The sequence below is a fragment of the Crocodylus siamensis genome, chromosome 2 (genome assembly GCF_052110815.1).
Source record: "Crocodylus siamensis isolate JL-2025a chromosome 2, ASM5211081v1, whole genome shotgun sequence".
In the NCBI taxonomy this organism is placed as follows: domain Eukaryota; kingdom Metazoa; phylum Chordata; order Crocodylia; family Crocodylidae; genus Crocodylus; species Crocodylus siamensis.
In genome coordinates, this window is record NC_143396.1 from 253,457,992 (window position 1) to 253,481,381 (window position 23,390).

A 23,390-nucleotide genomic window follows, 5' to 3' on the forward strand; every position below is an offset into this window, starting at 1 on the left:
AGGCAGTCAGGAAGGCCAACTGTACCTTGTTATGCATCCACAGATGCATCTTGAGCAGGTCCAGGGGGGTGATCCTGTTGCAGAAATTGCTGCGGTTCGTTTCTCGGGAGGCGAAGAACTCTCAGACACATGCTATTAGCAACACAAAAGGTATATTTGCAAATAGGGTCAGAGCGAAGACAAAAGACCACACTCTGCCCGTGGGGAAAACTTCCCAGCGGGCTTTATCCCCTCTCTCCTGGGCACGTGTGCAAAAGCAGGAACTCTTACAACTCATTTCCGGTTCATACAAACTTATATGAAATGACGTCACGTCATCCGTCACATGTGTATTATACTTAACTACTTAAGTATGCGGGGTGGATAGGCTTATATGCATTAGCTAATTACGCATGCTTAGAAAGCCCTTTAGGTTACTAAAAGTTCAAATCCTCTCTGTCCCAAGGACAGGATCATTAAAAATTGCAATTACTCTTATCTGCATGAGAAAATGAAGAAAGCATGAGAGGGAGTGTGATTTAGTGTAACAAAGAGATAGTAAATTTGCAAAACAAAGAGAGTGATACCTTAATACAAAGAGCCCTCGGTAGTTTCTCCTCCACTCCCTCCTCCCACCAGGGAGAGCTGCCAGCTGTGCTGTTTTAACAACACTATTCATAATGCATTTTTAATAATATTTCTAACAATCCTCCCCCTCTATGCGGCACTGGTCAGGCTGCAGCTGGAGTATTGCGTCCAGTTCTGGGCGCTGCACTTCAGGAGGGATGTCGACAACATGGAGAGGGTCCAGAGGAGGGCCACTCGCATGATCAGGGGACAGCAGGGCAGGCCCTATGAGGAGAGACTACGAGACCTGAACCTGTTCAGCCTCCAAAAGAGAAGGCTGACGGGGGATCTAGTGGCCTGTTACAAACTAGTTAGGGTGGACCAGCAGGCATTGGGGGAGTCCCTGTTCCCCCGAGCACTGCCAGGAGTGACCAGGAATAATGATCACAAGCTGGTTGAGGGTAGGTTTAGGCTAGATAACAGGAAGCGCTACTTCACAGTCAGGACAGCTAGGATCTGGAACCAACTTCCAAGAGAAGTGGTGCTGGCTCCTACCCTGGGGGTTTTTAACAGGAGGTTGGATGAACATCTTGCTGGGGTCGTTTGACCCCAGTATTATTTCCCGCCATGGCACGGGGTCGGACTAGGTGATCTACTCAGGTCCCGGACCCTAGAAACTATGAAACTATGTTCACTTCCTCTTCCTGCTGCTCCAGAGGTCTCTGGGATTTGCAGTTCAGAATTAGAGCATCAGAACTTTGTAGGGTCTCATAACTTCTTCTTCCTGCTTCCAGGTGCCTCTGGGATTTGTAGTCCACCGTTGCAACCAGCAGTAAATTTCAGCATGGGAAGTGGTATTTAACCCCCATCTCTGACCCCGGACCCCAGCTGAGGTTTGTCTGGGGGGGGAGGGGGGTCAGTCTCCCTCCTGTAGACTGGGCTGCATCCCCAGCCTGACTTGCTGCTCTCCCGGCTGTCAGCCAGCCCTCACTGCTCCACCTAGGGTGCAGAGAGACAGGGTGAGCCCTGCTCTCTGGAGCAGGCAGCCTAGCCCAGCCCAGGGCTGCAAAGCATGCTGAGATGCTGGGGGACTGTGCTTTAACTTGAACCAGGAAGGGGTCTGGGATAGAAGATTTATAAACCATTTTGACTCAGATCAGTTAAGTGTGATACTACATTCAACCAGGTTTATCATAAGCCAGTTTCAGCCTTTTTTAAACTGGTTTCTGTGCACTGACCCTCTGGTCTGTTACAGATTTAAACCAGTTTCTGATCTCTTAAACTAGTTTATGTGTAACTTTGGTCCTAGCCTAAAGTGACAGGAATGACAATAATCAAGTAGATTCCAAATGTCTCACCCCTCAGGCAGGTATATTTAACCACCAACAAGAGTCTTACAAGATGAACACAGGCCAAAGAAACAGCTCCCACTGATACTGCAGCCCTTAGCTCAGGAATATGTCCCTGGAAAAACAGGCTGGTATTTCCGTACCTGTCACTTGCACTTTGAGCTGCTTGCTTAATGCTGGAAGAGAATTGAACATGACCAGCCTGTTGTCAAGTCCATGTTGGAGGTCTTATGATGCTTAGTATTTGTACAGTAGAGATAACAAAATGCTGTTAACATTAGCTGTAAAACTTGTGAGCAATAAAAGGTAATGACAACAGTGGACACATCATCAGCTTTCACTGAAAATTCCTTCTAAAAACATCCAGCCCTGAAGTGCTCTGCTCATGTCTAGGTCACAAAGGAGGTAATCCCGGGTTCATTCAGAACAAAGAGCAGAAATTATGAAATTCTCTGTGAAGGAAAATCCTGAAGAGATATTTGCTTTGGGTTAGTTGAACCATTTTGTCACCACAAGGTCCTGGTGTTTCAGTTTTGACTTTGTCTATGCTGCTAGTAATGATGTAAACATACCTCAGAACAAATTTCTTAGGGCTCTTCTGGATCATCCTCAACTTCTGCAACTTTTTTGAGATTAGCAATGGGTATGGATTCTATTTTACCTAATACTATTATCAGAATGGTGGGATTTTGGTTTAAAATCCTGCTCCTTTTACCATCTCATCTGCTTAAAATTATGCTACATAGAAGATATTAATAATCCCCTTCCTCTCCAATCACCCTGGTTAGCTTTTCTTTCCCACAATTTTGCACTTTCTGGGATGGGATACTATCTCAAAAATAATAAAGGATTTTTCTCCTCCATAGAAAAGGTTTAGGTTTATAAGATATTGCCAGGCAGAATGATTTTGCAGTGGCTAGGGGTACTTGCATTACCCCTTTATATACTCTTTGGAAATTAGATTGGGGCAGGGGGGAGAAAGGTATTTACAGGTGGATCTCAATAATAAATGGCCATCCTCTTTGACTAGACTTAGGACTGAACAGATGCCCACAGCTGTTCTGGCTGGATGTAGATTTTCCACCCCAAGGGCTAAAAGATGTTGCCCAGTCTGTCTAGGAGTTTTGGAAGATACTATTCGCTATGTATTACAATGTTCTTTATATAATGACATAAGGAGAACCTATTTATTCTTGAACCTATACCTCTTCCTGGATGGAAGAGCACACACCAACTGCAGAGACTTCCTAGCCTGATGAAGGGTTTTTAAACCCAAAAGCTTACTAAACATTTTTTCCAACTTTTTAAGTTGGTCTAATAAAAGATTCACTCAAAGAACCTTGTCTGCCTATGTCCTTAAACCAACATGGCTACAACCTACACCCCTGTGATATGAGTGAAACATTTTAACATTAGATTTGATTTTAATGTCTCAGTTATGGGTCTATATACAATAATAATATAGATTCATGTTGATTTACTACTATATTTATTTTAATAATGTTTTTATGTTGGTGGGCTCTATTTTTAGTATACTATATATAGTTTGGTGACTTTATTCAAACTGATTTATATTATGGTTGTATATGTGTTATATCATCTGTGGTAGCTGCCATTTAGCCAGAATCCTTAATAAATTGAAATTGAATTGAATTGACTTTGTCTAAAATGCAAAATTAAGAAATCACTAGAAATGAAAAGGCAGTTAAGAATTTACATTCAAAATGTTTCCTCAACATGGAAACAGGATTGTTTGAGACTGTCAGAACTCTGCACTCTCCTCCCGCAACTTCTGTCTTTTTTTCTGAAATGAAATCTGTTTGCTGCATATTGCAGTTTCTCTGACCAGCTTTGCATTGGAGCTCAGTCTTAGAACAGAGATCCTCAACTTAAATCCCTGCATGCATGGCTGGTGAATTCTCTGGCTCATGACTCAATGGATATGGGAAGGGTTAGAAGGGTTACTTTGCACCTAATATCCCAGTGGCAGCAAGGTAAAGGGACTCCACCATAAGGTCCAGCTGGCTCCACATCTGTTGAATGATGTGCTCAATTCAGGTTAGGAAAGGGGAAGTTAAAACTCTAGAGACTGACTCTTCTACAACATCACAAATCATTTATTGTGTGATGATGACTTCTTAGTATATGGAAGGGAAGAACTTAGTAGGGGGAAGAACCAATCCGATCATAGTTTAAGCCATATTAATGAAGTTGTTTGCCTAGTCTTTTTTTTCCTTTCAGGCTTGAAGGATTTTCCTGTGAATGGATGTATGGAGGGTTTTGTGTATGTGCACTGAGTCTAATATAAGACTTGCTGTCCACCTCAGAAGCTTCGACCTCTGCCAACAGTGGAAACCCAGAAACAGGTCTGAGAGGAGTTTCCTTCCCAATCTCTCTGTCATTTAGTGAGAGGTGGGGAAACCTTGCTTAGTCCAAGTCTCCTATCCATATTGCATTTTCTGTTTTGGGAATAGTGTTTGGACCACCTGCCCATTCACCCCCTTTTTTTGTGCCTCTCCCCAGCTGCTTCCTTATGGATAGGTAGCTCTGACATTTGGTATCTCCAGATTGTTGCCTTTTGTAAACTCCAATTTGATAATACTTTTGGGCAGGATGATTTAGAGTCGTTTGAGCAACATGTAAAAAAAACAAAAAATCTTGGGAGCCCTGTCAAAGAGAGATACCATACTTGAAACATTTGCTGATGTTTCAAGGAACAAGTTGCCAGGAACTTCACAAGGTATGGGAGTTTCAGTTTCTTATGACTCCTTGTCATTATTTTATCTTTATGATTATTTTATCTTTAATATTTGCTATATGGCAAAATTCCATCTTTGATTCTTTTTGGTGTTTCTTCATGGCTCCTTTTTACTGCAAATCTTTTCAATTTTTGACTGTTTAAAATCTCACTCTTTCTTTTTTGCAGTAGAATAGAATTAAAATACAGGCTGTCCTCGGACTTACGACACAATTGGTTCCTGAAAGCCAGGTCTTAAGTCGAAACGTCGCAACTCAGAACCAATTTTCTCATAAGAAACAATGTTATAAGTGGCGGATTAGTTCCTGAACCAAGGGGATACCCTATTTTCACCAAAAATACCCCAGAATTTTGTAGTCGATCAATTATAGATAAGTAATATCGCTACATTAATGTATCTATATTGTAAATAGCAATCATATTGATTTGGAAGGACTTCTTTGAGGTGACTTTGCGGGACTTTTAGAAGGGCTCTTGGCTGGAAGTTTTGAAGGGTTCTTGGTGGGAGTCTTCTCAGGAGTCTTGGCTGCAGGTTCTTCTGGAGTCTTGTCTGCTTTCTTAAAGAAAATGTCCAAGCAAGTTTGGGCAGATGTTCTCCAGGGAGATGGGCGACACAGTGAACTTGCGCGCTAGACAGCATTTCCGAGAGCAGGCCACCAGCCCAGCTCTGCTGCTGTGTCCCAAGGGCCCGGGAGGAGGGTCTGGAGGAGGCGTCTCCCTTTGGGTAGCTGAAGCCGCGCTCCAGCCGCCACTCCCATGGATGCAGAGGGCTGGGCGGTGCTGCCCTGGCCAGGCGCTGCGGGCGCTGTGGCAGCTGGAGTGGGCCCGGCCCGGGTTCCATTGACTGCTGCGGTTGCCTCGGGGACGGAGGGGAGGGGCGGGGCGCGCGCTAGCCAATGACGAGGGAGGGGTGGAGCTCCGTGGCCGACTTGAGGGCGCCGGAGCGCTGGGCGGGGGCAGTGGCAGCGGTTTGGCGACGCGCTAGCATGGTGAGCGGCGGGCCGGAGCCGGCCGGGAACGGGTCGGTGTCGGGCGTGAGGGCGGCGGCGGGCGAGGGGCCGGAGGCGGAGCGCGCCGGCGGCGAGGTGCGGCTGTTGCGGCGGCGCTGGGTCGTGGTGCTGCTGTTCAGCTCGTACTCGCTGTGCAACGCCTTCCAGTGGATCCAGTACGGCAGCGTCAACAACCTCTTCTCGCGCTTCTACGGCCAGCCCGCCTTCGCCATTGACTGGCTGTCCATGTGCTACATGCTGGCCTACATCCCGCTGCTCTTCCCCGTGGCCTGGCTACTGGACTGCCGTGGCCTGCGCTTCATCGCCGTGGCTGGCTCGGGCCTCAACTGCCTGGGCGCCTGGCTCAAGCTGGGCAGCCTCAAGCCGCACCTCTTCGCCGTCACCGTGCTGGGCCAGGTTGTGTGTGCCGTGGCACAGGTCTTCATCTTGGGCATGCCTTCGCACATTGCCTCTGTCTGGTTCGGCGCCCAAGAGGTCTCCACTGCCTGCTCCATCGCTGTCTTCGGCAACCAGGTACCTGGCAGGGAGGGTCAGCCCAGTGGGTGTAGCTGGGGCAAGCACCCCCGGAGCTAGGTGGGATCACCCCAGCTATCCCTCACCCAGCTATCCCTTGACCCTGCGCTGAAGGACTCACAGTGCCAGAGATTGCCTTGCCAGAGGAATAGTCCTTGACCTGGGCTAGGTGACCTCAGGAGCTCCCTTCCAGCCCTGCTGCCCTGTGGGCCCGTGCCACACACTGCATATATGGTGCGGTTCGCTGGTGAATCATGCTATGAATGTAGATCAGTCACAAGGGCAAAATACTGTATTTACTCAAATGTAAGACTACTCTGAACACAGGCTGTCCTAGGGGCCACAGGTCTTATAGTCATGGCTGCATTTCATCAACTTAATCCTGGGTTTCTGTTACTGAGCACATGCAGCTTTGGGCAGCCATTTAATATTGGACAGTACATTTAATGTGGTTTCCTTGTATGCAACTGTAAGACAAGGAGCTTCTTTCCCCCCGTGCTGATGGGGGGGGGGGACAGGAAGGGGGAGGAGGGAACAGAGGTGTCTTGTATTTGAGTAAATACAGTATTCATCACCCCATGCACTGGTGAATCACGCAGCTAATTTAGACCAGACATGTATATAGAGTAACAACCACCCCATAAACAGGTCTATCTGGCTATAAAGAGAGCCAGGCAGCTATGAAGTTATTGCTTGAAAATGGGTAGCAGCTGTAGAGCTGGTTTCTTCAGCATTTTCTGGAATATATGGTGGGGCTGTAAGGATTCTATGACTGGAAATATAGCCAGGACCTAACGCACGCACACGCACACGCTTGTCCAGGGGCAAAAAAGCAGCTAATATGATGCATTTGGGGGAGAACACAGATTTAGCTGGCCTATGGCATGGCTAAGAGGGGTGCCTACACAGATTTAGCTGGCCTATGGCATGGCTAAGAGGGGTGCCTACGTCTCAAAGCCAGAAAGGAGAGGGATTCTATAGGGCAGTTGTTGGTAGGTGCTACTTGGGGTGACGGCAACAGGGACAATGTAGGCTGAATATAAGGAAACTTCTTCCAGGCTGAAGCGTTTGTGGCCTCCTGCCACAAAGAATGGGAATCCCCATTATTGCTGCTGTTGAAAAATGCCCTGATTAGAGGAAAAAAAACCCCTTGTCATGCTATAATTGAAGCATTAGTTTCTGGGGCTTCATATACAAGTCCTGTGCAGCCCCATCTCTCTCTCTCATTTTGTACCGTATAGTAAAATAATGAGCATCTCCAGTCAGGCATGTAAAGAAGAATATCTTTATCAGCTCTTCTAAATTTTTTATAATGCCAAATGTGATCATTGACTAGCACTCTCCTGGGCTGTAACTTTCTTTACTTTCAGCCATTTGGTACCTGACAGGGCTGAAAAATTCTTCACAACATTTGAAAGGATCAAGTAAATTACTTTGTGACCCTTGGACCTAAATACTTTGCTGATCCATGCTGCATAAAGCAAGTTCACTCACACAAATACAGCATGGCTTTGCAAGGCAGTTCATGCTACATAATGCTGAATGAACGCTACAAGCAGAGATCTGAATGTTAGCCACTAGACAAACTAGTGGTTCCTGAGTGTCTTCAGGAAGTCTGCAGTGGCTTAGCCATTCCCCATTTCAAGCTGGGCAAGTTGTGAAGCTTGAATAGTTTGGAATTCAGTCTGCTTTTGGTATGCAGTTTTGTGTAGGTGTCCATGGCAAAGTATATGAAGTTCCCCCATACCCTTGTCCTTTAGTGATGTGGCAGGGTTTGAGGAAAGAGCTTTTTGTCTTGAGCATGCTATGTTTGCTCAGATGATGAAGCAGAAAGGGGTGAAAGCTCTGGAGTGATACCGAGGAGCTGATATTTACTGAACACTTGGAACTTAAGGGGCTTTAAATTCCTCAGAGAGAAAACACACTTCTCTCCTCCTTCTCCTTTTGATAAGGGCAAACAAAAACATTTAGACGGATTAATCTGGCCAGCTGGGTGCTTTTTATGTGTTTTTAAATGAATCTTTAGTGCAAAAGGCATTTAACTTGGCATGGTCTCTTTGCTGACTTAGGGGTAAATAAATTACTGAGTGGTCCATTGGCAGATCTGTCTCTGTATATACAATGAAACCCAAACACTGGGGCTTTCAGCTCACAGGATGTCTTGAACGTGACTTTTCCATCACTGTAAAAGGTGGGGTGGACTTTTCTGGGTGTTCAGTAGTTTAAAGTGCAGATTTTTCCTGAGTTTATGGCTGCACAGTAATTCAGAGCACCATTCTAGTAACACCCTGATTCAGTACAATGCCTCTTGCTTCATGAATATAACACCTTATTTTGTCCCCAAAGACCTTCAAAATCACTTTTTGATGAGGGGCTAGGACACCTTCTCCAGGGAGAATACCTATGGATTTTATGCTAACTAAAAGGCCAAGTAGCCACAATATGGCTTCTTCACAGTATAATTGTGTGCCCATTGAAGTATTAGTTCCTCCTTACTCCTTGTAAGTGGCTAGGAGGGCTTACCTTCAGCCTGACACTGCTAGGAGCCCACATGCTTTGGGATTTGTAATGAAGGGCTCTGTAGTTTAGTGAACTCATTGTGATATGCCATAGTGGTAGGTTATTACTTGGTCTCATTCCTTAGGCAGCCTTATGCTTTCCTTTCTGGCTAGCTGTGCAGTTTTGTTCCAGATGTAAGTCGCATCCTGCTCAATCTATCATGGACATTTATGGTCTAGAAATGAGATGCAGCTGTAACACTTATTTGCTCCTGTAAAGGAAGGGTGTGGGGGGGAACCCCTTGGAGTACACATGCTTCCAGGGAGCCTTAAACAGTGATTTGCTGAAGGGACCCCCAGTCAGTAAACTGACTTACCTACCTGTGCTGCAATTGCACTCTGAAAATCCACTCTGAATACTGCCAAGCTATCCGTGCTAGCAGCACCTCATTCCTGGGGCTCAGAGTTATACTTTGGAGACTAACTCATCTAAGGAATTAAATTGCACCAGGTATTGCATAAGGTCCCAGCTAAGGGAATCCTCCCTCGATTCCCCCAGGGTCTGGTCTTATTTTCAAATTCAAATGCCATGGGTTGATCACTGTTAAGTGCTAGTACAAGGGAGGCTAGGGGACAGTGATCATGAAATGATCCAGTTTGCTATTCAGAGAAAGGTGGGGAGGGTAACCAGCACAGCACAAATGCTTGACTTTAGGAAAGCCAACTTTGATGTGCTGAGGACAGTAGTCAGGGAGGCACTCTGAGCCCAGCTAGTATGGGGGTCCAGGAAAGGTGGTCCTTCCTCAAGGAGGGTATCCTTTGGGGGTCCAGGAAAGGTGGTCCTTCCTCAAGGAGGTTATCCTTGGGGTGCAGCAGGATGCAATTCCTCTGTGCAGGAAGGCAGGAAAAGGGTCCAAGAAACCTTCATGGCTGAGCATGGCTACCCAGGCTGGCCTGAGGGCAAAGAAAAAAGCGTACTGGCGGTGGAAGCAGGGGGCAGGGACAAAGGAGGAGTATACCTCCCTGACCCGAGCTCACAGGGATTTGGTAAGGAAGGCTAAAGTAGCACTGGAGCTTAGATTAGTTTCTGGGATTAAGGATAACAAAAAGTCCTTTTTCGAGTATATAGGTAACCAGAAGAAGTCTCGGGGTAACACTGAACCCCTACAGAGCGGGGCAGGGCAGGGCAGTTGGTGACGGACGTGCGAGAGAAGGCAGAACTCTTCAACAAGTTCTTTGCCTCTGTGTCCCTGTCCGCTGACAATGGGATGCTCTTGGGTGATAGCGCAGAGAGGCCTGGGAAGGATGCGAGTCCCCCGACTGTTAGTTCAGACCTAGTTAAGGACTACCTGGAGGGCTTAGATGTATCCAAGTCGGCGGGCCCGGATGACCTTCATCCGCGGGTGCTGAGGGAATTGGCTGGTGTCATTGCGGAGCCGTTGCCACGGCTGTTTGAGGACTCATGGTGCTTGGGCCAAGTCCCTGAGGACTGGAAAAGGGCCAATGTGGTCCCAATTTTCAAGAAGGGGAGGAAGGAAGAGCCTGGCAACTACAGGCCAGTCAGCCTCACTTCTATCCTGGGGAAGGTCTTTGAAAAAATTATCAAGGGCCACATTTGTGAGAGCCCTGCAAGGGAAGTGATGTTGAGGGGTAACCAGCATGGGTTTGTGCAAGGCTGATCCTGCCTGACTAATCTGGTCTCTTTCTATGACCAGGTAACAAAGAGCTTAGATGGGAAGGAGGAAGTCAATGTCATCTTCTTGGACTTCTAGAAGGCCTTCGACACAGTGTCCCACCCAATTCTGGTGGGCAGCTGAGGGGCTGCAGCACTGATAAATGCATGGTCATATGGGTGGCAAACTGGCTCCAGGGATGCACCCAGAGGGTGGTGGCGGCCGGGTCGATGTCGACCTGGGAGGGTGTGGGCAGTGGAGTCCCCCAGGGCTTGGTCCTTGGGCTGGTGCTGTTCAACATCTTCATTAGCGACCTGGACGAGGGCGTGGAGAGCACCCTGTTCAAATTCACTGATGATACCAAGCTGTGGGGTCAAGTGAATACACCAGCAGGCAGAGACCACATCCAGGCCGACCAGGATAGGTTGGAGAAGTGGGCGGATCTGAACAGGATGCGGTTCAACAAGGACAAGTGCAGGGTGCTGCACCTGGGGAGAGGGAACCAGCATTATGGTTATAGGTTAGGGGCTGCCCCCCTCAGCAGCACAGAGGCAGAGAGGGATCTTGGAGTCAGGATTAACTCCAGGATGAATGTGAGTTGCCAATGCAACGAAGCAATAGGCAGAGCTAACCACACCCTGTCATACATCAACACGGGCATCACTAACAGTTCCAGAGAGGTCTTGCTCCCCCTCTATGCGGAGCTGGTCAGGCCACAGCTGGAGTACTGTGTCCAGTTCTGGGCGCCGCACTTCAAGAAGGACATGGAGAACCTGGAGAGGGTCCAGAGGAGGCCACTCGTATGATTGAGGGCCTCCGTGGCCAGCCCTATGAGGAGAGGCTGAGGGACCTGAATCTCTTCAGTCTCTGCAAGAGGAGACTGAGGGGGGGATCCTGTGGCTGCCTACAACTTTATCAGGGGCCATCAGCAGGGACTTGGGGAAAGTCTGTTCACCAGGGCCCCCCTTGGAGTCACCAGGAACAATGGCCACAAGCTGAGGGAGGATAGGTTTAAGTTAGATATTAGGAAGAACTACTTCATGGTAAGGGTGGCCAGAGCCTGGAATAGGCTTCCCGGAGAGGTGGTGCTCTCACCTTCCCCGGAAATCTTCAAGAGAAGACTGGATAGGCACCTGGCTGGGGTCTTATGTGCTCCTTTCTGCCCATGGCAGGGGTTCGGACTAGATGATCTATCTAGGTCCCTTCTGACTCATTGATTTTTATGAGGCACTCTCAGTAGGCTCAAGCCAGTTTTCAGGAAAGAAGTTTAAATGTTGCCAGCAAAGAGTCTTCTCCTTCAGTTTGGTTGTCTATCTTCAAAAAATACTAGAAGTGTCCCCATACCTTTCCTGATCTCCTGCAAGGGCAGACACCTCTGAGAAACTGCATGGGTACTTTTTGTAAAGGAGAGCTTTAGCATAAACTTTACATTAAAAATATTAGCAATACTTCACTTGCTGGAAGACCAGTGACTTCTAAGAGGCCAGAAGCTTCAGGGGGTGGAGATGGGAGAGGGCAGTGTTTTTAGAGGGCTTATTGCTGGTCTTTAATGTAACTTCCCAGTAGTGTTAAACTGCTAAGCTGTGTGGTGTAGAAATCCTAGCAATGTCACATGTGGGTGATTATTATTTTTTTTTTTTCCCCAGCTGACTTAATGTCTAGAGCTCCATCATGACCCTTGCTCAGCTGAGCTTTGTGTGTGTGGGAGGGGAAGTACTCCATCAGGCTGCCTCCCTCCAGTATACTGTTCCTGTTAGCTGGTCAGTATGTTCTGACCCAGCTTTTTTCACAGATGTTACGTGCTGAAGCAAATGGGCAGTGGCCTACTATTAAAGGAAGACAACTTCTCCTCATTCCATCTGGGAGCACTGTCCCAGGAGGACAGAGATGAAGCCTTAGAGGGAGAGAGCGAGCTTAGTGACTTCAGGAACATGGGGCTGTTGGAGTGGGGGACAACCCACTGCCCAATGCTTGTGATTTTAAAATCTACTTTGCTGTCTTTCAGAGGTGAACAAATTAATCTGTGAGACATGTTGGGATGTCACGCTGAATCTTTCCAAGTAGCAGCAAAGGCTAAAAAGGCCAGTGATGGGAGTGGGAGAAACATTTTGAGTGTGAAATAGTTTCCTTGTAAGTTCAAAGTCCCCCAGGGCTACCCTGGTCTTCAGCCAAGCACCAAAGGAAAGAAATCTGATAACCAACTGTTCAGATGGCCTGGACTTTGGCTTTTGTTTTAACACACTGGCCAACATTGCAGCAACTGCTTTAGGTCTTGAGAACTGCTCCAGTTGTTGCATCCACTTGTTACCTGGAGAGTGGGTGGCACCATGTGAGCTGTTGCCAGCAGGTAGTTGTAGTATCCTTTCTGTAGGACCAAGAGAGAGTATTTGATGTTGTGACTCCATTTTTTTCCTGCTGCCAATACTGAGCTGGGCATTTCAGTGGGATCAGACCTAGCATTTGGTGCCACCTGGGAGATGCTGTAGAAAAGGAGTGTGTGTCTGGAAGGATTTTCCTCTCTCTCTCTCTTTCTTTCTCTCTCTCTCTTTCTCTCTTAAATTGTTAAAGGCAGTGATGTAGATGGGAAGAAGAAACACTTACTCATGTTCGTTTTGGCATTTTTACTTGTGTTAGTTGAGGAATAAGCCTGCTTTCTCTGTTCTTGTACAGAGTGGCTTTCCTGGCTCTGAAACAGGGCTATATTGTGGCTGGTGATTTAGAATGTCTTATGTTAGGATCTTACATTGCTCCAAGCAGCTTCTTTGTAGAGAACCAACTAGCTTTGTACTAGGGGAAGGGTTTGGAAGGGGATTGACAAGACTGGGACCGTACCTTTCCACTTGTAATTCAGATGTTTTGGCACAGGGCAATTCACAGCATTGTTTGTACCAAGCTCATCACATGCTCCTGCCTAGACATGGCGTAGGGAGCTTACGGTGCAGAATAACCTTTCACCTTAAAGCCTGAGGAAAGAGCAGGATCCCAGCCAATGGGTTTCTTCAGTAAAATCTACAAGCCTGCTTGGCGTTTCTGTAACAGCTCAGCTACACTGTGTCCCTCCAACCAAGGTTTGATTTTCCCCATGTGCCGGAACAGAAGAAGGGTTAATTGAGAAATGAAGCAGACTTTCCCTCCCTCTGGTATCTGCACCTTGATTTTTACCATGGATTACCATTAGAACAGATCTCACTTTACTGAGGGATCAAGAAGAGGCATGTGGTGGTGGCAGCTGTCTGAGCGACATTCCCAACCTCTTGCTGGAGTCCCACCCATCTTCCCCTCTCTTCCCCCCTGTTTCTGTAGAAAGGAAGGGTGGATCAGAGTAGTCGGATTCCAGGGAGCACCCTGTAATCACTACTCAAACATTTGGGACTTAAGGCAGTGCCAGAGGGTGTTGGAGGCAGGGAAAGATGTGGCCTACCTAGAATGGTTAGGTTTCTATAAACAGGCATTGGGGTCTGGGGTGACCTTCCTTCTCGTTTTGTCTGGTGCCACACCTTCACCTACATGTTCGACACAGAGTATGCAATCTAATAGCAGCTTACTTTCTGGGCTGGTGTGTTAAGGCACTTTCTGAGGAACTGTATGAATGGCTGCAGTGTTCATGTTGAGGAGAGGAGGTACTATCCCATGGCATCCCCTGGCACTTGCATTGCATACACTTCTGACACTGGGGTTCTTCCCTGACTGTAATTGTAGGGATCCTTGGAACTATGTATTCCTCAGCCGTTTCCCAAAGAGCGAGCACCTGCTAGCATCTGCTGCCCAGCCTGAGGCAGCTCTTGGATCTCAAGTTCCTGGCCTCTGCCACTGGCCCTTCCTTCATGCTGTGCTATTGCTGCCTCTTTGCTTTTACTATCCATTGGGAGAAGGGGCAGAGATGCAAAGTCCAGAACTGTTGCTTGGAGGAAGAGTTCTTTCTGTGATGTCCTCTCCTTTTGGATGTCACAAAGCAACAGCATCACAGGGGCAGGAGATGCTGTTTGCTGTCTTTCTGGGACTGTGCTAGGTACTGAATTAGTGCTTCATTTTTCCAGGGATGGTGGTGAGTCACAGGAGTCCCAAACCCAAGACTTTTACTTTACAGGGCCCGGACTCAAGCTCTGCCACTGTTCACAGACCGAAAGAGATCTGGCACAGCTGTGCCTGTCACCGCATGTTAGTATGTGCATGATTATTAGTTGCAACATGTGACATGTCTGGGACTGAAATAGCAGGGCATGGGATAGGGCAGGTCTGTAGTGCCTGGAGAGAACTGCAGGGACCTCAGGGCTAGAATGAGTGGATTGAGTTGCATCAGGAGGGCAGTTGGAGTCATTTTGCTGATGCCCTGTATAGACTGTACTTGGCACTAATATGTGCTCCTCTCTGCTGTTTTAAATCCCAAACATATTCTTAAGTTCTGGGATCTCTGCAGGCAACAGGATCCTGCTCCTCTGCTTTACATAGTTCAACCTTTCGAGCTCACATTTACTGTGCAAATAAATCTATCCATGACATAAGCCAATGAAATCTAGCAAAACCAGAGACATTTTTTTCTAACCTTAGCTTGAAACATTCAGCTTGAGGCTAAACTCTCCAACCCTCAGGAGGATCCCAGACCTTTCTGGAACATCTGGGTGACTATAGTAGTGGTAAAATAATACTCAGTTGCTGCAACATTACATTTGTTTCCCACTACACATGAGTCTCACTGGAATTTGTCTGGCTCTTGACAGAGTTTGGAAGTCCACAGCTCCTATGTGCAGCAGTGAGAGGTGGAAGTACATGGACAGGCTTAATGAGAGGCTTTCAGGAGAGGTGCATTGGTGAAAGTACACAAAACAACGCTGTGACTGCTTGGAATAAGCCCCCAATCAGTTCCTGCAGAGGCTTCTGGGATGCCAGGCTCCCTGCTCTAGGTTAGTCTCCCAGCCAAAGAGGGTGTATTTGGTTAGGGCAACACTTGATCAGTCTCTCTCAGGGAAACCTTTTTGGGAGCAGGCATGTGCTGGCTGAAAGCCCGGCATGGGGGAACTGTACTCGGCATCTTTTGGGGAGCAGGGCTTGGGGATAACTTTTTTTTTTTTCTTTTCAACTGAAAGCTCTTATCTCCTACATCTGTTTTCTGGGTGTGGTTTTTGTGGTGTTTTGTTTCCCCCCCAGCATTTAAGTTTCTTAAATGTTAATAAAAATATCCCATCCACACCCATGAGTGCTAGCAGGAATATTAATCCCTCTGTTATACAGGTGGAAAGCCCAAAGCACAGAGTCTGCATGAGTTGCTCAAGGTCCCAGAGTGAGTCGGTTGATGGTAGGACCCAGAGCTCTTTAGCCCCAGCCCATTGCCTTCACCACAATTCTTTCCTTGCTTACCTGGGGCTCCCCGGCTATACTATATTGCTGTGTTTTAATTTGTGTTGTCACTTGGTGAGGTTCAGACCAGGGTCTAGTTTTATCTATTTGAAAGAGCCATGTGTTGGCTTGACCTGGGGATTCTGGAAGGTGGGCAAATGAATAGGGCATGGTCCCATCCCAGGGGACTAAATAGCATTTTTGATTAGTCTGGCTGTCACCCTCAGGGCTGGTGTTTTCTCAGGAGGTTGTCATCTTCTCTCTGCTTTACCACAGTGACAGTGATACTGCTTTTCTTTCTTCTTACATGAGTGCAAGTAAGAAAGTAGGAGTGCCTGTATGGGTTGTTTAAAAGCTTTCTACTTTCCCTCCATGTAAGCAATATGTTAGTTTGACCTATGGCTTGCTGCAGCTCCCTTCCTCAGGGGGTCTTCCTAGTGAGTTACTGAATAGAGTTTAATACTATAGTTGTGGTGGAACTCCTCATGTGGCCAGAACAGATCATAACTAGGCAAAGAAAATATGCCTTAGCTCTGCTTCTAAGAAACTGTGTTGTATTTTATGTAGGATAAGGAAAGTGTCTTAGTATGGGCAGAGCCCTTGTTAGCCCACCGCAGAACTTACCAACGGTTGTAACCAACCGTTATTTCCAAACAAGTGTGTAGCTATTGTGTTCTAGTAAGGAAAGGGAGGCCACTGGGCTGCCTTAGGAGTGATCATATTTCCTCTAACCTTTTAGTTGCTAAAATGTATTTGCATTATAGCCAGCAGCTGCATGTAATCTAATGCCCCTCTTCCCATTGGTTAGCAGAGTTGCAGGGCTGGAATCATCGGCATTTGCTTCTTGCATAGATTCCAGCAATTTTTGGGGAAATTAAAAGTAAATTTGAGGTGCCTGCAAGAGCTCCCCTTCCATTACATTAGCCATGTGGGCTGGTTGCCTTCACAGATCAGTAGAACTGTTGCTTACCTCTCCCCTCCCCCTTCCCACACAAGATGTAACTCATATGGATAAAATGGAAGGTAACTGTACTAGTCTATACTGAAGCAATGTGTTGTCTTCATGGTTAGTGGGCTTGTTTTGTTCTCAGCCCAGATGTCACTGCATGTTGCACTTTGTCTTCAGACTGGAAGCTCTTAGAACAGCTCCTGGTTTCTTGGCCACAGTGTACTCTTAGTTCTGTACAATTGCCCATGCCATGTCCTGAGATCATTTTCTGTGCTCAGACTTGGGACTTGCTGAATTCCTTGTGTGGACAAATGTACAGTTAGAAGGGGAGGGGAAACTACTGCTCTAGTGTGTTCATCACCTCTTACACTGTAACTGTTTCATTTGCAGGATCCTGTAGCCTACAATTTAGCTAAATCACCCTGACTTTGACCCTGAATGAAACCGGGTTGGAGCTGGAGGGTTTTGCTAAACTCCTGTTGCTACAAAATCATGCAGTTGCAACAGTTGCATCCAAACAGCTTCTGTGTTAGATTTGTCAACAGCTTTCCCCACCCCCTAGTCTGAGGCTAACCCTATGTTACCACTTCTCACCATTTTACTGTGAATATCAGGATATTTGGTGGTTTTTCCCTCTCAAAACCCAGCTTCTGCCATGTGAGTATGTGAGAAACTTGGGTTTTATTTAAGAAGAAGGTAGGGCAAGGTGGCATCTTGGAGACTAATTTGTTTAGAGACGTAAGCTTTCATAGGTGACAGTCTAAAGTGGGGTCAGCAACCCCCTGCATGCGTGCTGGAGTCTGGCACATGAAGCAGTTTTGCTTGACATGCCACAGCTGGCCTGGGCTCTGGGCAGGCCCCTGCCACTGGCTACAGAGCCTGCACTGCTTGCAGCAGGTGGTTATGGTGGGGAGCTGCAAGCAGCTGCACTGGGGTCTGTGGAGCCCTGGCCCAGCTCATTGCTGACAGCAGGTGGGAAAGGGATTGGGAGCAGCCTGTGTGCCATGGCCAGTGGCAGGGGCCTGCCCAGATCCTGGGCCAGCTGTGGCAGGCAGTGGGGAGACTGCAAATGGTTACACTGGGGTCCACAGGGAGGTTGCAGGGCTTTTTGGCACTCTACTGAATCCATCCCACCAAGGGATTTTAATGTGGCCAGCAGCGGGTCCCTTGGTGCCACCCTGCCTATGTGTCGGGGGCAGCTCAGGCCATGGTGCATGTGGCCAGTCCTGCTGCCTGGATGGGTGGCGGGGCTGAGGTAGTGCAGGGCTGGATTCCATTTCCTGGCAGTGGCAGCTCCTTCTGGCTGTCACTGCTAGTGTTGCCTCTGCCACTGGACCCAGCCCTGCTGTCTGGGCACCCTGGCCTATCTGTCCTGCACCCACTGCCAGGGGCACCTGATCAAGGGGGTGGGCAGGGTCTCCATGGAGACTGGCCTAGGACCCATATGGGTAGGGCATGCTTGGCCGGGTGGATGGGGATGGAGATAGTGGGGAGTGGCAACTGGGAGTGTGATGGCTGGGACTGAGGCCTTGGCTGGGGTTGAGAACTTGGGGTGGTGACAGCATAGGGCTGGGGTAGAGCCACAGTCTTGCTGCCTGCCTGCCCTCTCTGCAGAGAGAGGTACCTGGTGCCTGGAAAAAAAAACCACATGCTGCTTATAATGCTCATCATATTAGGGGCTTATCTTTTACTGCTATCAAAGCTGTATATTGCACCTTACCATAACCAATGTGCATGAGACTTCTCAAGGGAAAAGTGCAGTGAAGACAAAACACTTGGCAGTAAAATCAAAGTTCCTTTTCTTTGTGTGTGTCCCCATCCCCCTCCCCCATGGGAGGTCTCATGCACATATCTTCACTGCTGTAAGAGCTGCTTTCTGCACCTTAGAGTAAGTAAAGGCCTGCCGCACTGGGAGATTGCCTCCACTTTCTTTTCTATCCCAGCTCTTTTTCCCCAGGTTTTGGTTATCTGGGACTTGAGTGTTTCGCTATCAGGTTTAGACTTGGAAAGATTTATTGGCAGGAGATAACAAGAAGTGTCACACACAGCTGAGTAAATCTGAGTACCGTTTTAAAGAGAGGTGATGATGTTAGTGTCTCTAAGAAAAGGATGTTCTAGTGCTTAGTAAAGCATTTTGCAGTCCATCCCTGCCAGGTATATCAGATGCATCTTCCTCCACTTACAAGTAAGGAAGAGACTCAGAGAGGGGAATGGGCTTTACTTTGTCCCACAAGAATCCTGTAACAGTGCTAGGAAGAAAATCTAGGTTTCCTGACTCTTGTCTTATACTTTAGTTGCAGACTTGTCTTTCCCAGCAAGACCTCACAGCTGGAGCATGGCGGGGTGGGACTCGACGCATGACTGGGCTGTGAATGTCAAGGGCTATAGGCTGTACGGGAGGGACAGGATAGGAAGGAGAGGTGGGGGCGTGGCACTCTATATAAAGGAGGAATACACATCCTTGTCAATTAGCAAGGAGTCAGAGGAGGGGCACTCAGAAATGCTTTGGGTTAGAGCACAAGGCAGTCGAGGGGAAAGAGACTTAACGGTGGGGGTCTACTACAGACCTCCCAACCAGGGAGAAGAGCTTGACCAGGAATTCTTAGGTCAGCTCACAGAGGTAGTGAAGTCTAAGGATGGGGGACCTGAACTTCCCAGACATCTGCTGGGAAGAGCAGTCAGCCAGGTCTGGCCGCTCACGTAGGTTCTTAGACAGAGTGCAGGACCTCCATCTAACCCAGGAGGTGCACAGCCCCACCAGGGGCGATGCCTTGTTGGACCTAGTGCTGGCCACGGGTGATGACCTGAAGGGGCTGCGGGTGCTCGACCACCTGGGCGACAGTAATCATCACCTGCTGGAATTCAGCATCCAGCGCAAGGTGGCAAAGGCCTGCAGTAAGGCAGCAGCCCTAGATTTCAGGAGGGTGGACTTCAAAGAGCTAAGGAGGATAGTTGGGGAAGCACTGAGGTCCCAGAGGAGAGGGCAGCCAGGTGTCCAAGAAGAGTGGTTGCTCCTTAAGGAGATGATCCTCCAAGACCAAAGGAAGTTAATCCCAATGAGGATCAAAGGGGGCAGGAGGGCACACAAGCCTCCATGGCTCACCAAAAGCATCTGGGAATGTCTCCTTGCTAAAAGGGAAGCATACACCCAGTGGAAAGAAGGGGTCATCACCAGGGATGACTACACTGCAGTCGCTCGGGGATGTAGGGGGGGCAGTCAGGAAGGCCAAGGCAAAGATGGAATTAGGACTAGCTTCCCAGTTTAAGGACAATAAAAAGTCCTTTTTTAAATACATAAGGGGTAGAAAGAAGGTCCCGGGTAACGTAGGGCCCTTGCAGGACGTGATGGGAAATTTGGTCGTCACACCAGACGACAAAGCTAACATGTTTAATGATTTCTTTGCCTCTGTCTTCCTAAGTAGGGACCAGAACAGCCACCTCACTACTGGGCCCCCCTCGGGCCCCAGGAGAGGCACACCTGGGCCAAACGCTAGGGAGGAACTAGTTAGAGAGCTTCTAGAGGGACTGGATGTATTCAAGTCAGCTGGTCTGGATGATCTCCACCCTAGAGTTCTAAAGGAATTGGCTGAGGTCATTGCAGGACCCCTGGCACGGCTTTATGAGCACTTGTGGTGCTCTGGTGTTGTGCTGGAGGACTGGAAGAGGGCCAACATGGTTCCCATCTTCAAAAAAGGGAGGAAGGAGGACCCAGGAAACTACAGGCCAGTTAGTCTTACCTCAATCCTAGGCAAGCTGTTTGAGAAAATTATTCTGGCACACATCCATGAGGGGCAGCAGGGGACTGCATGCTTAGGAGCAACCAACACGGGTTCATCAGTGGCAGGTCCTGTCAGACCAACCTGGTGGCCTTTTATGATCAGATCACCAGATTATTAGGTGCAGAGGTAGCAGTGGATATAGTCTTCCTGGACTTCTGGAAGGCATTTGACACTGTCTCTCACCCCGTTCTCATTAAGAAACTGGGGGACTGTGGTGTCGACACCCACACAGTCAAATGGGTCGCCAACTGGCTGGAGGGCCACACCCAGAGGGTGGTAGTGGATGGGTCCTTCTCAACCTGGAAGGACGTGGGCAGTGGGGTTCCGCAGGGCTCGGTCCTCGGGCCCACACTGTTCAACAACTTCATCAGTGATTTGGACGAGGGGGTAAAAAGCACCCTGTTCAAATTTGCTGATGACACTAAGATGTGGGGGGATGTGGGCACACTAGAAGGAAGCAACAGGCTTCAGTTGGACCTAGACAGGTTACAAGGGTGGGCGGATGTCTGTGTTGAATCCCATCCTATTCACAAGTGCAAAGTGATGCACCTGGGGAGGAACAACTGGCACCATACCTACAGGTTGGGGAACTCCCCTCTTGTGAGCACAGAGGTGGAAAAGGATCTTGGAGTCATCATTGACTCCAGGATAAACATGGGCTGGCAGTGTGGAGAGGCAGTCAGGAAGGCCAACTGTACCTTGTCATGCATCCACAGATGCATCTCAAGCAGGTCCGAAGAGGTGATCCACCCCCCCTATGCGGCACTGGTCAGGCCACAGTTGGAGTACTGCATCCAGTTCTGGGCGCCGCACTTCAAGGGGGATGTGGACAACATGGAGAGGGTCCAGAGGAGGGCCACTCGCATGATCAGGGGACAGCAGGGCAGGCCCTATGAGGAGAGACTATGGGACCTGAACCTGTTCAGCCTCCAAAAGAGAAGGCTGAGGGGGGATCTTGTGGCCTGTTACAAACTAGTCAGAGGGGACCAGCAGGCATGGGGGGAGTCCCTGTTCCCCCCGAGCACTGCCAGGAGTAACCAGGAATAATGTTCACAAGCTGGCTGAGCGTAGGTTTAGGCTAGATATCAGGAGGCGCTACTTCACGGTCAGGGCAGCTAGGATCTGGAACCAACTTCCAAGAGAAGTGGTGCAGGCTCCTACCCTGGGGGTGTTTAAGAAGAGGTTAGATGAACACCTTGCTGGGGTCGTTTGACCCCAGTAGTCTTTGGTGCCATGGCAGGGGGTCGGACTAGGTGATCTACTCAGGTCCCTTCCGACCCTAGAAACTGTGAAACTAAGGAGATAAAATATCCTTGCCCAAGCTCATAACAGGACTCATAAAATAGGCCATCTGCCAGCCCAGGGGTCAAGTGTCTCTCTGAACTTAGTGTCATGTGAGAGACTATGTATGGGCTGTATGAGGGAACTGTTCTTTAGATTTCCTTGTTTAGCTGTGCAAATATAGTTCATGTGCTTGGGTCTGAAGGTCAAGAGCTCATTAGATAAAATAATGATGGGAAAAGGAATTGTTTTTACCCTTTTATCTTTTTGTCACTGCTTGAAACTGATAAGGAAAAGGAGCAGGGGACCTGTAAATCTCCTCTGGGAGCTTATTATGGGACTGGTCTGTGAGATCAGGGGGCTCATGGAGTGGGAGGGCTGGGGCAGCAGCCTTGCTGAAAGGCTGCATCATGGTCAGGTGACATTTTTTATGAACGTTAAGAAAACCGGAGCTGCATGGGGCCTGATAGCGGGCTGAAGGAGCAGGGTGAATTGTGCAGAGCTGAGGCATTGGACATAAGCTGCAAAACACAGATTTTTTTATAGGGGCTGATGGGCTTCTCCACAACAGGTCCATCTGTGTGGTGGTCTGGGTTTGGTGGAATTGCCTCGCTCCCTCAGTCAGAGGTGCCTTATGTTGGTTTTCATGGTGGAAGAACATGGAGAAATTGTAATACATGTGGTAGGTCAGAAAGGGGACAATCTGTGCACAGAGCTGGCCATCGGATCCCTTGGCTCCCAGATAGTGTTTCAGGTAGAACTGCTCTGGGAAGTGGGTTTTGAATGACTGGGACAAAGGAATTGCCACGTCATCCCAGAGCAGTGCTCCATCCAGGCCAGGGTCCTGTTGACACTGCCTGGTATCACGTGGGTGTGAGGAAGGTACTGCTGACTCCCTGGTTGGTCAGTTAGGGAACATCTGGCTCACAGACATTTCTTCCTAACCCCTCCCAGTTTGGCTTTGATTTATACTCTGAAATGGGACAGTTTATGCTTATTTTCAATCTGCTGGATACAGCTGTGGATGTTCTTTTCATACATGTAAATGCCTGAAGGCAGCATGGTAGGGTTTGGTTCCTTGTATCGCTCATTCTGTCCGAAGTGGCCCATGTGGGGAGTCCTGACTCCAGTTGGTCTACATGCCTCTGATTATAAGGATAAGTGCCAGAGCTGTGCTGAACATTGAAGCTTGGTCAAATATTGGTGAGAATTACTCATTTGTAAGTTGGTGTTTTCTGGCTCCAGCGGTGGGGTGAGCTAATATGTGAAGGACAGGGCAGGGCATTCTGTGACCGTGAATCTCCCTGCTGGAGCAGAGAGCTGTGAATTTGCAAAGGGGGCTGACTAGAGCAGTGGTCTCCAAACTTTTTTGACTGCGCACCCCTATCAGTAAAAAAAATTTTTGAGCGTGCACCCCCAATATTTGTGTGTGCGTATGTGTGTGTATATGTATAAGTTCTAGTATCTTCTTCCTGCACCCCAGTGGATCGTGTTGCACACCCCCTGGGGTGTGCACACCCCACTTTGGAGACCACTGGACTAGAGCATGGAGGATGCAGATGTTTCTGATTCCAGTTGACAGAGTAGCAGAGAAGACTTTTTTTATTTATATAAATGGGATCTTGACCAGTTAAAGAAAATATGTGCCAAGGCAAACTAATAATTATTTATGGAGCACACAGTAAAGGACTGAATAACTA

The 23,390-nt window shown here is 48.2% G+C and overlaps 1 protein-coding gene across 6 annotated transcripts in view; it reads left to right on the forward strand.

Moving 5' to 3' along the window:
- Positions 1-5,582: 5,582 nt before the first annotated feature.
- Positions 5,583-23,390, forward strand: part of FLVCR2 (FLVCR choline and putative heme transporter 2) — a 53,598-nt gene continuing 35,790 nt past the window's right edge. For 2 of the 6 annotated variants that reach the window (XM_090033730.1, XM_090033729.1), the window contains exon 1: positions 5,583-6,176. In XM_090033730.1, the coding sequence (XP_089889856.1) occupies positions 5,640-6,176 (537 nt within the window). In that variant the 5' untranslated portion in view covers positions 5,583-5,639. The remainder of the gene's footprint in view (positions 6,177-23,390) is intronic. The other 4 variants (XR_016440346.1, XR_016440345.1, XR_016440347.1 and 1 more) reach the window with 2 other exon arrangements.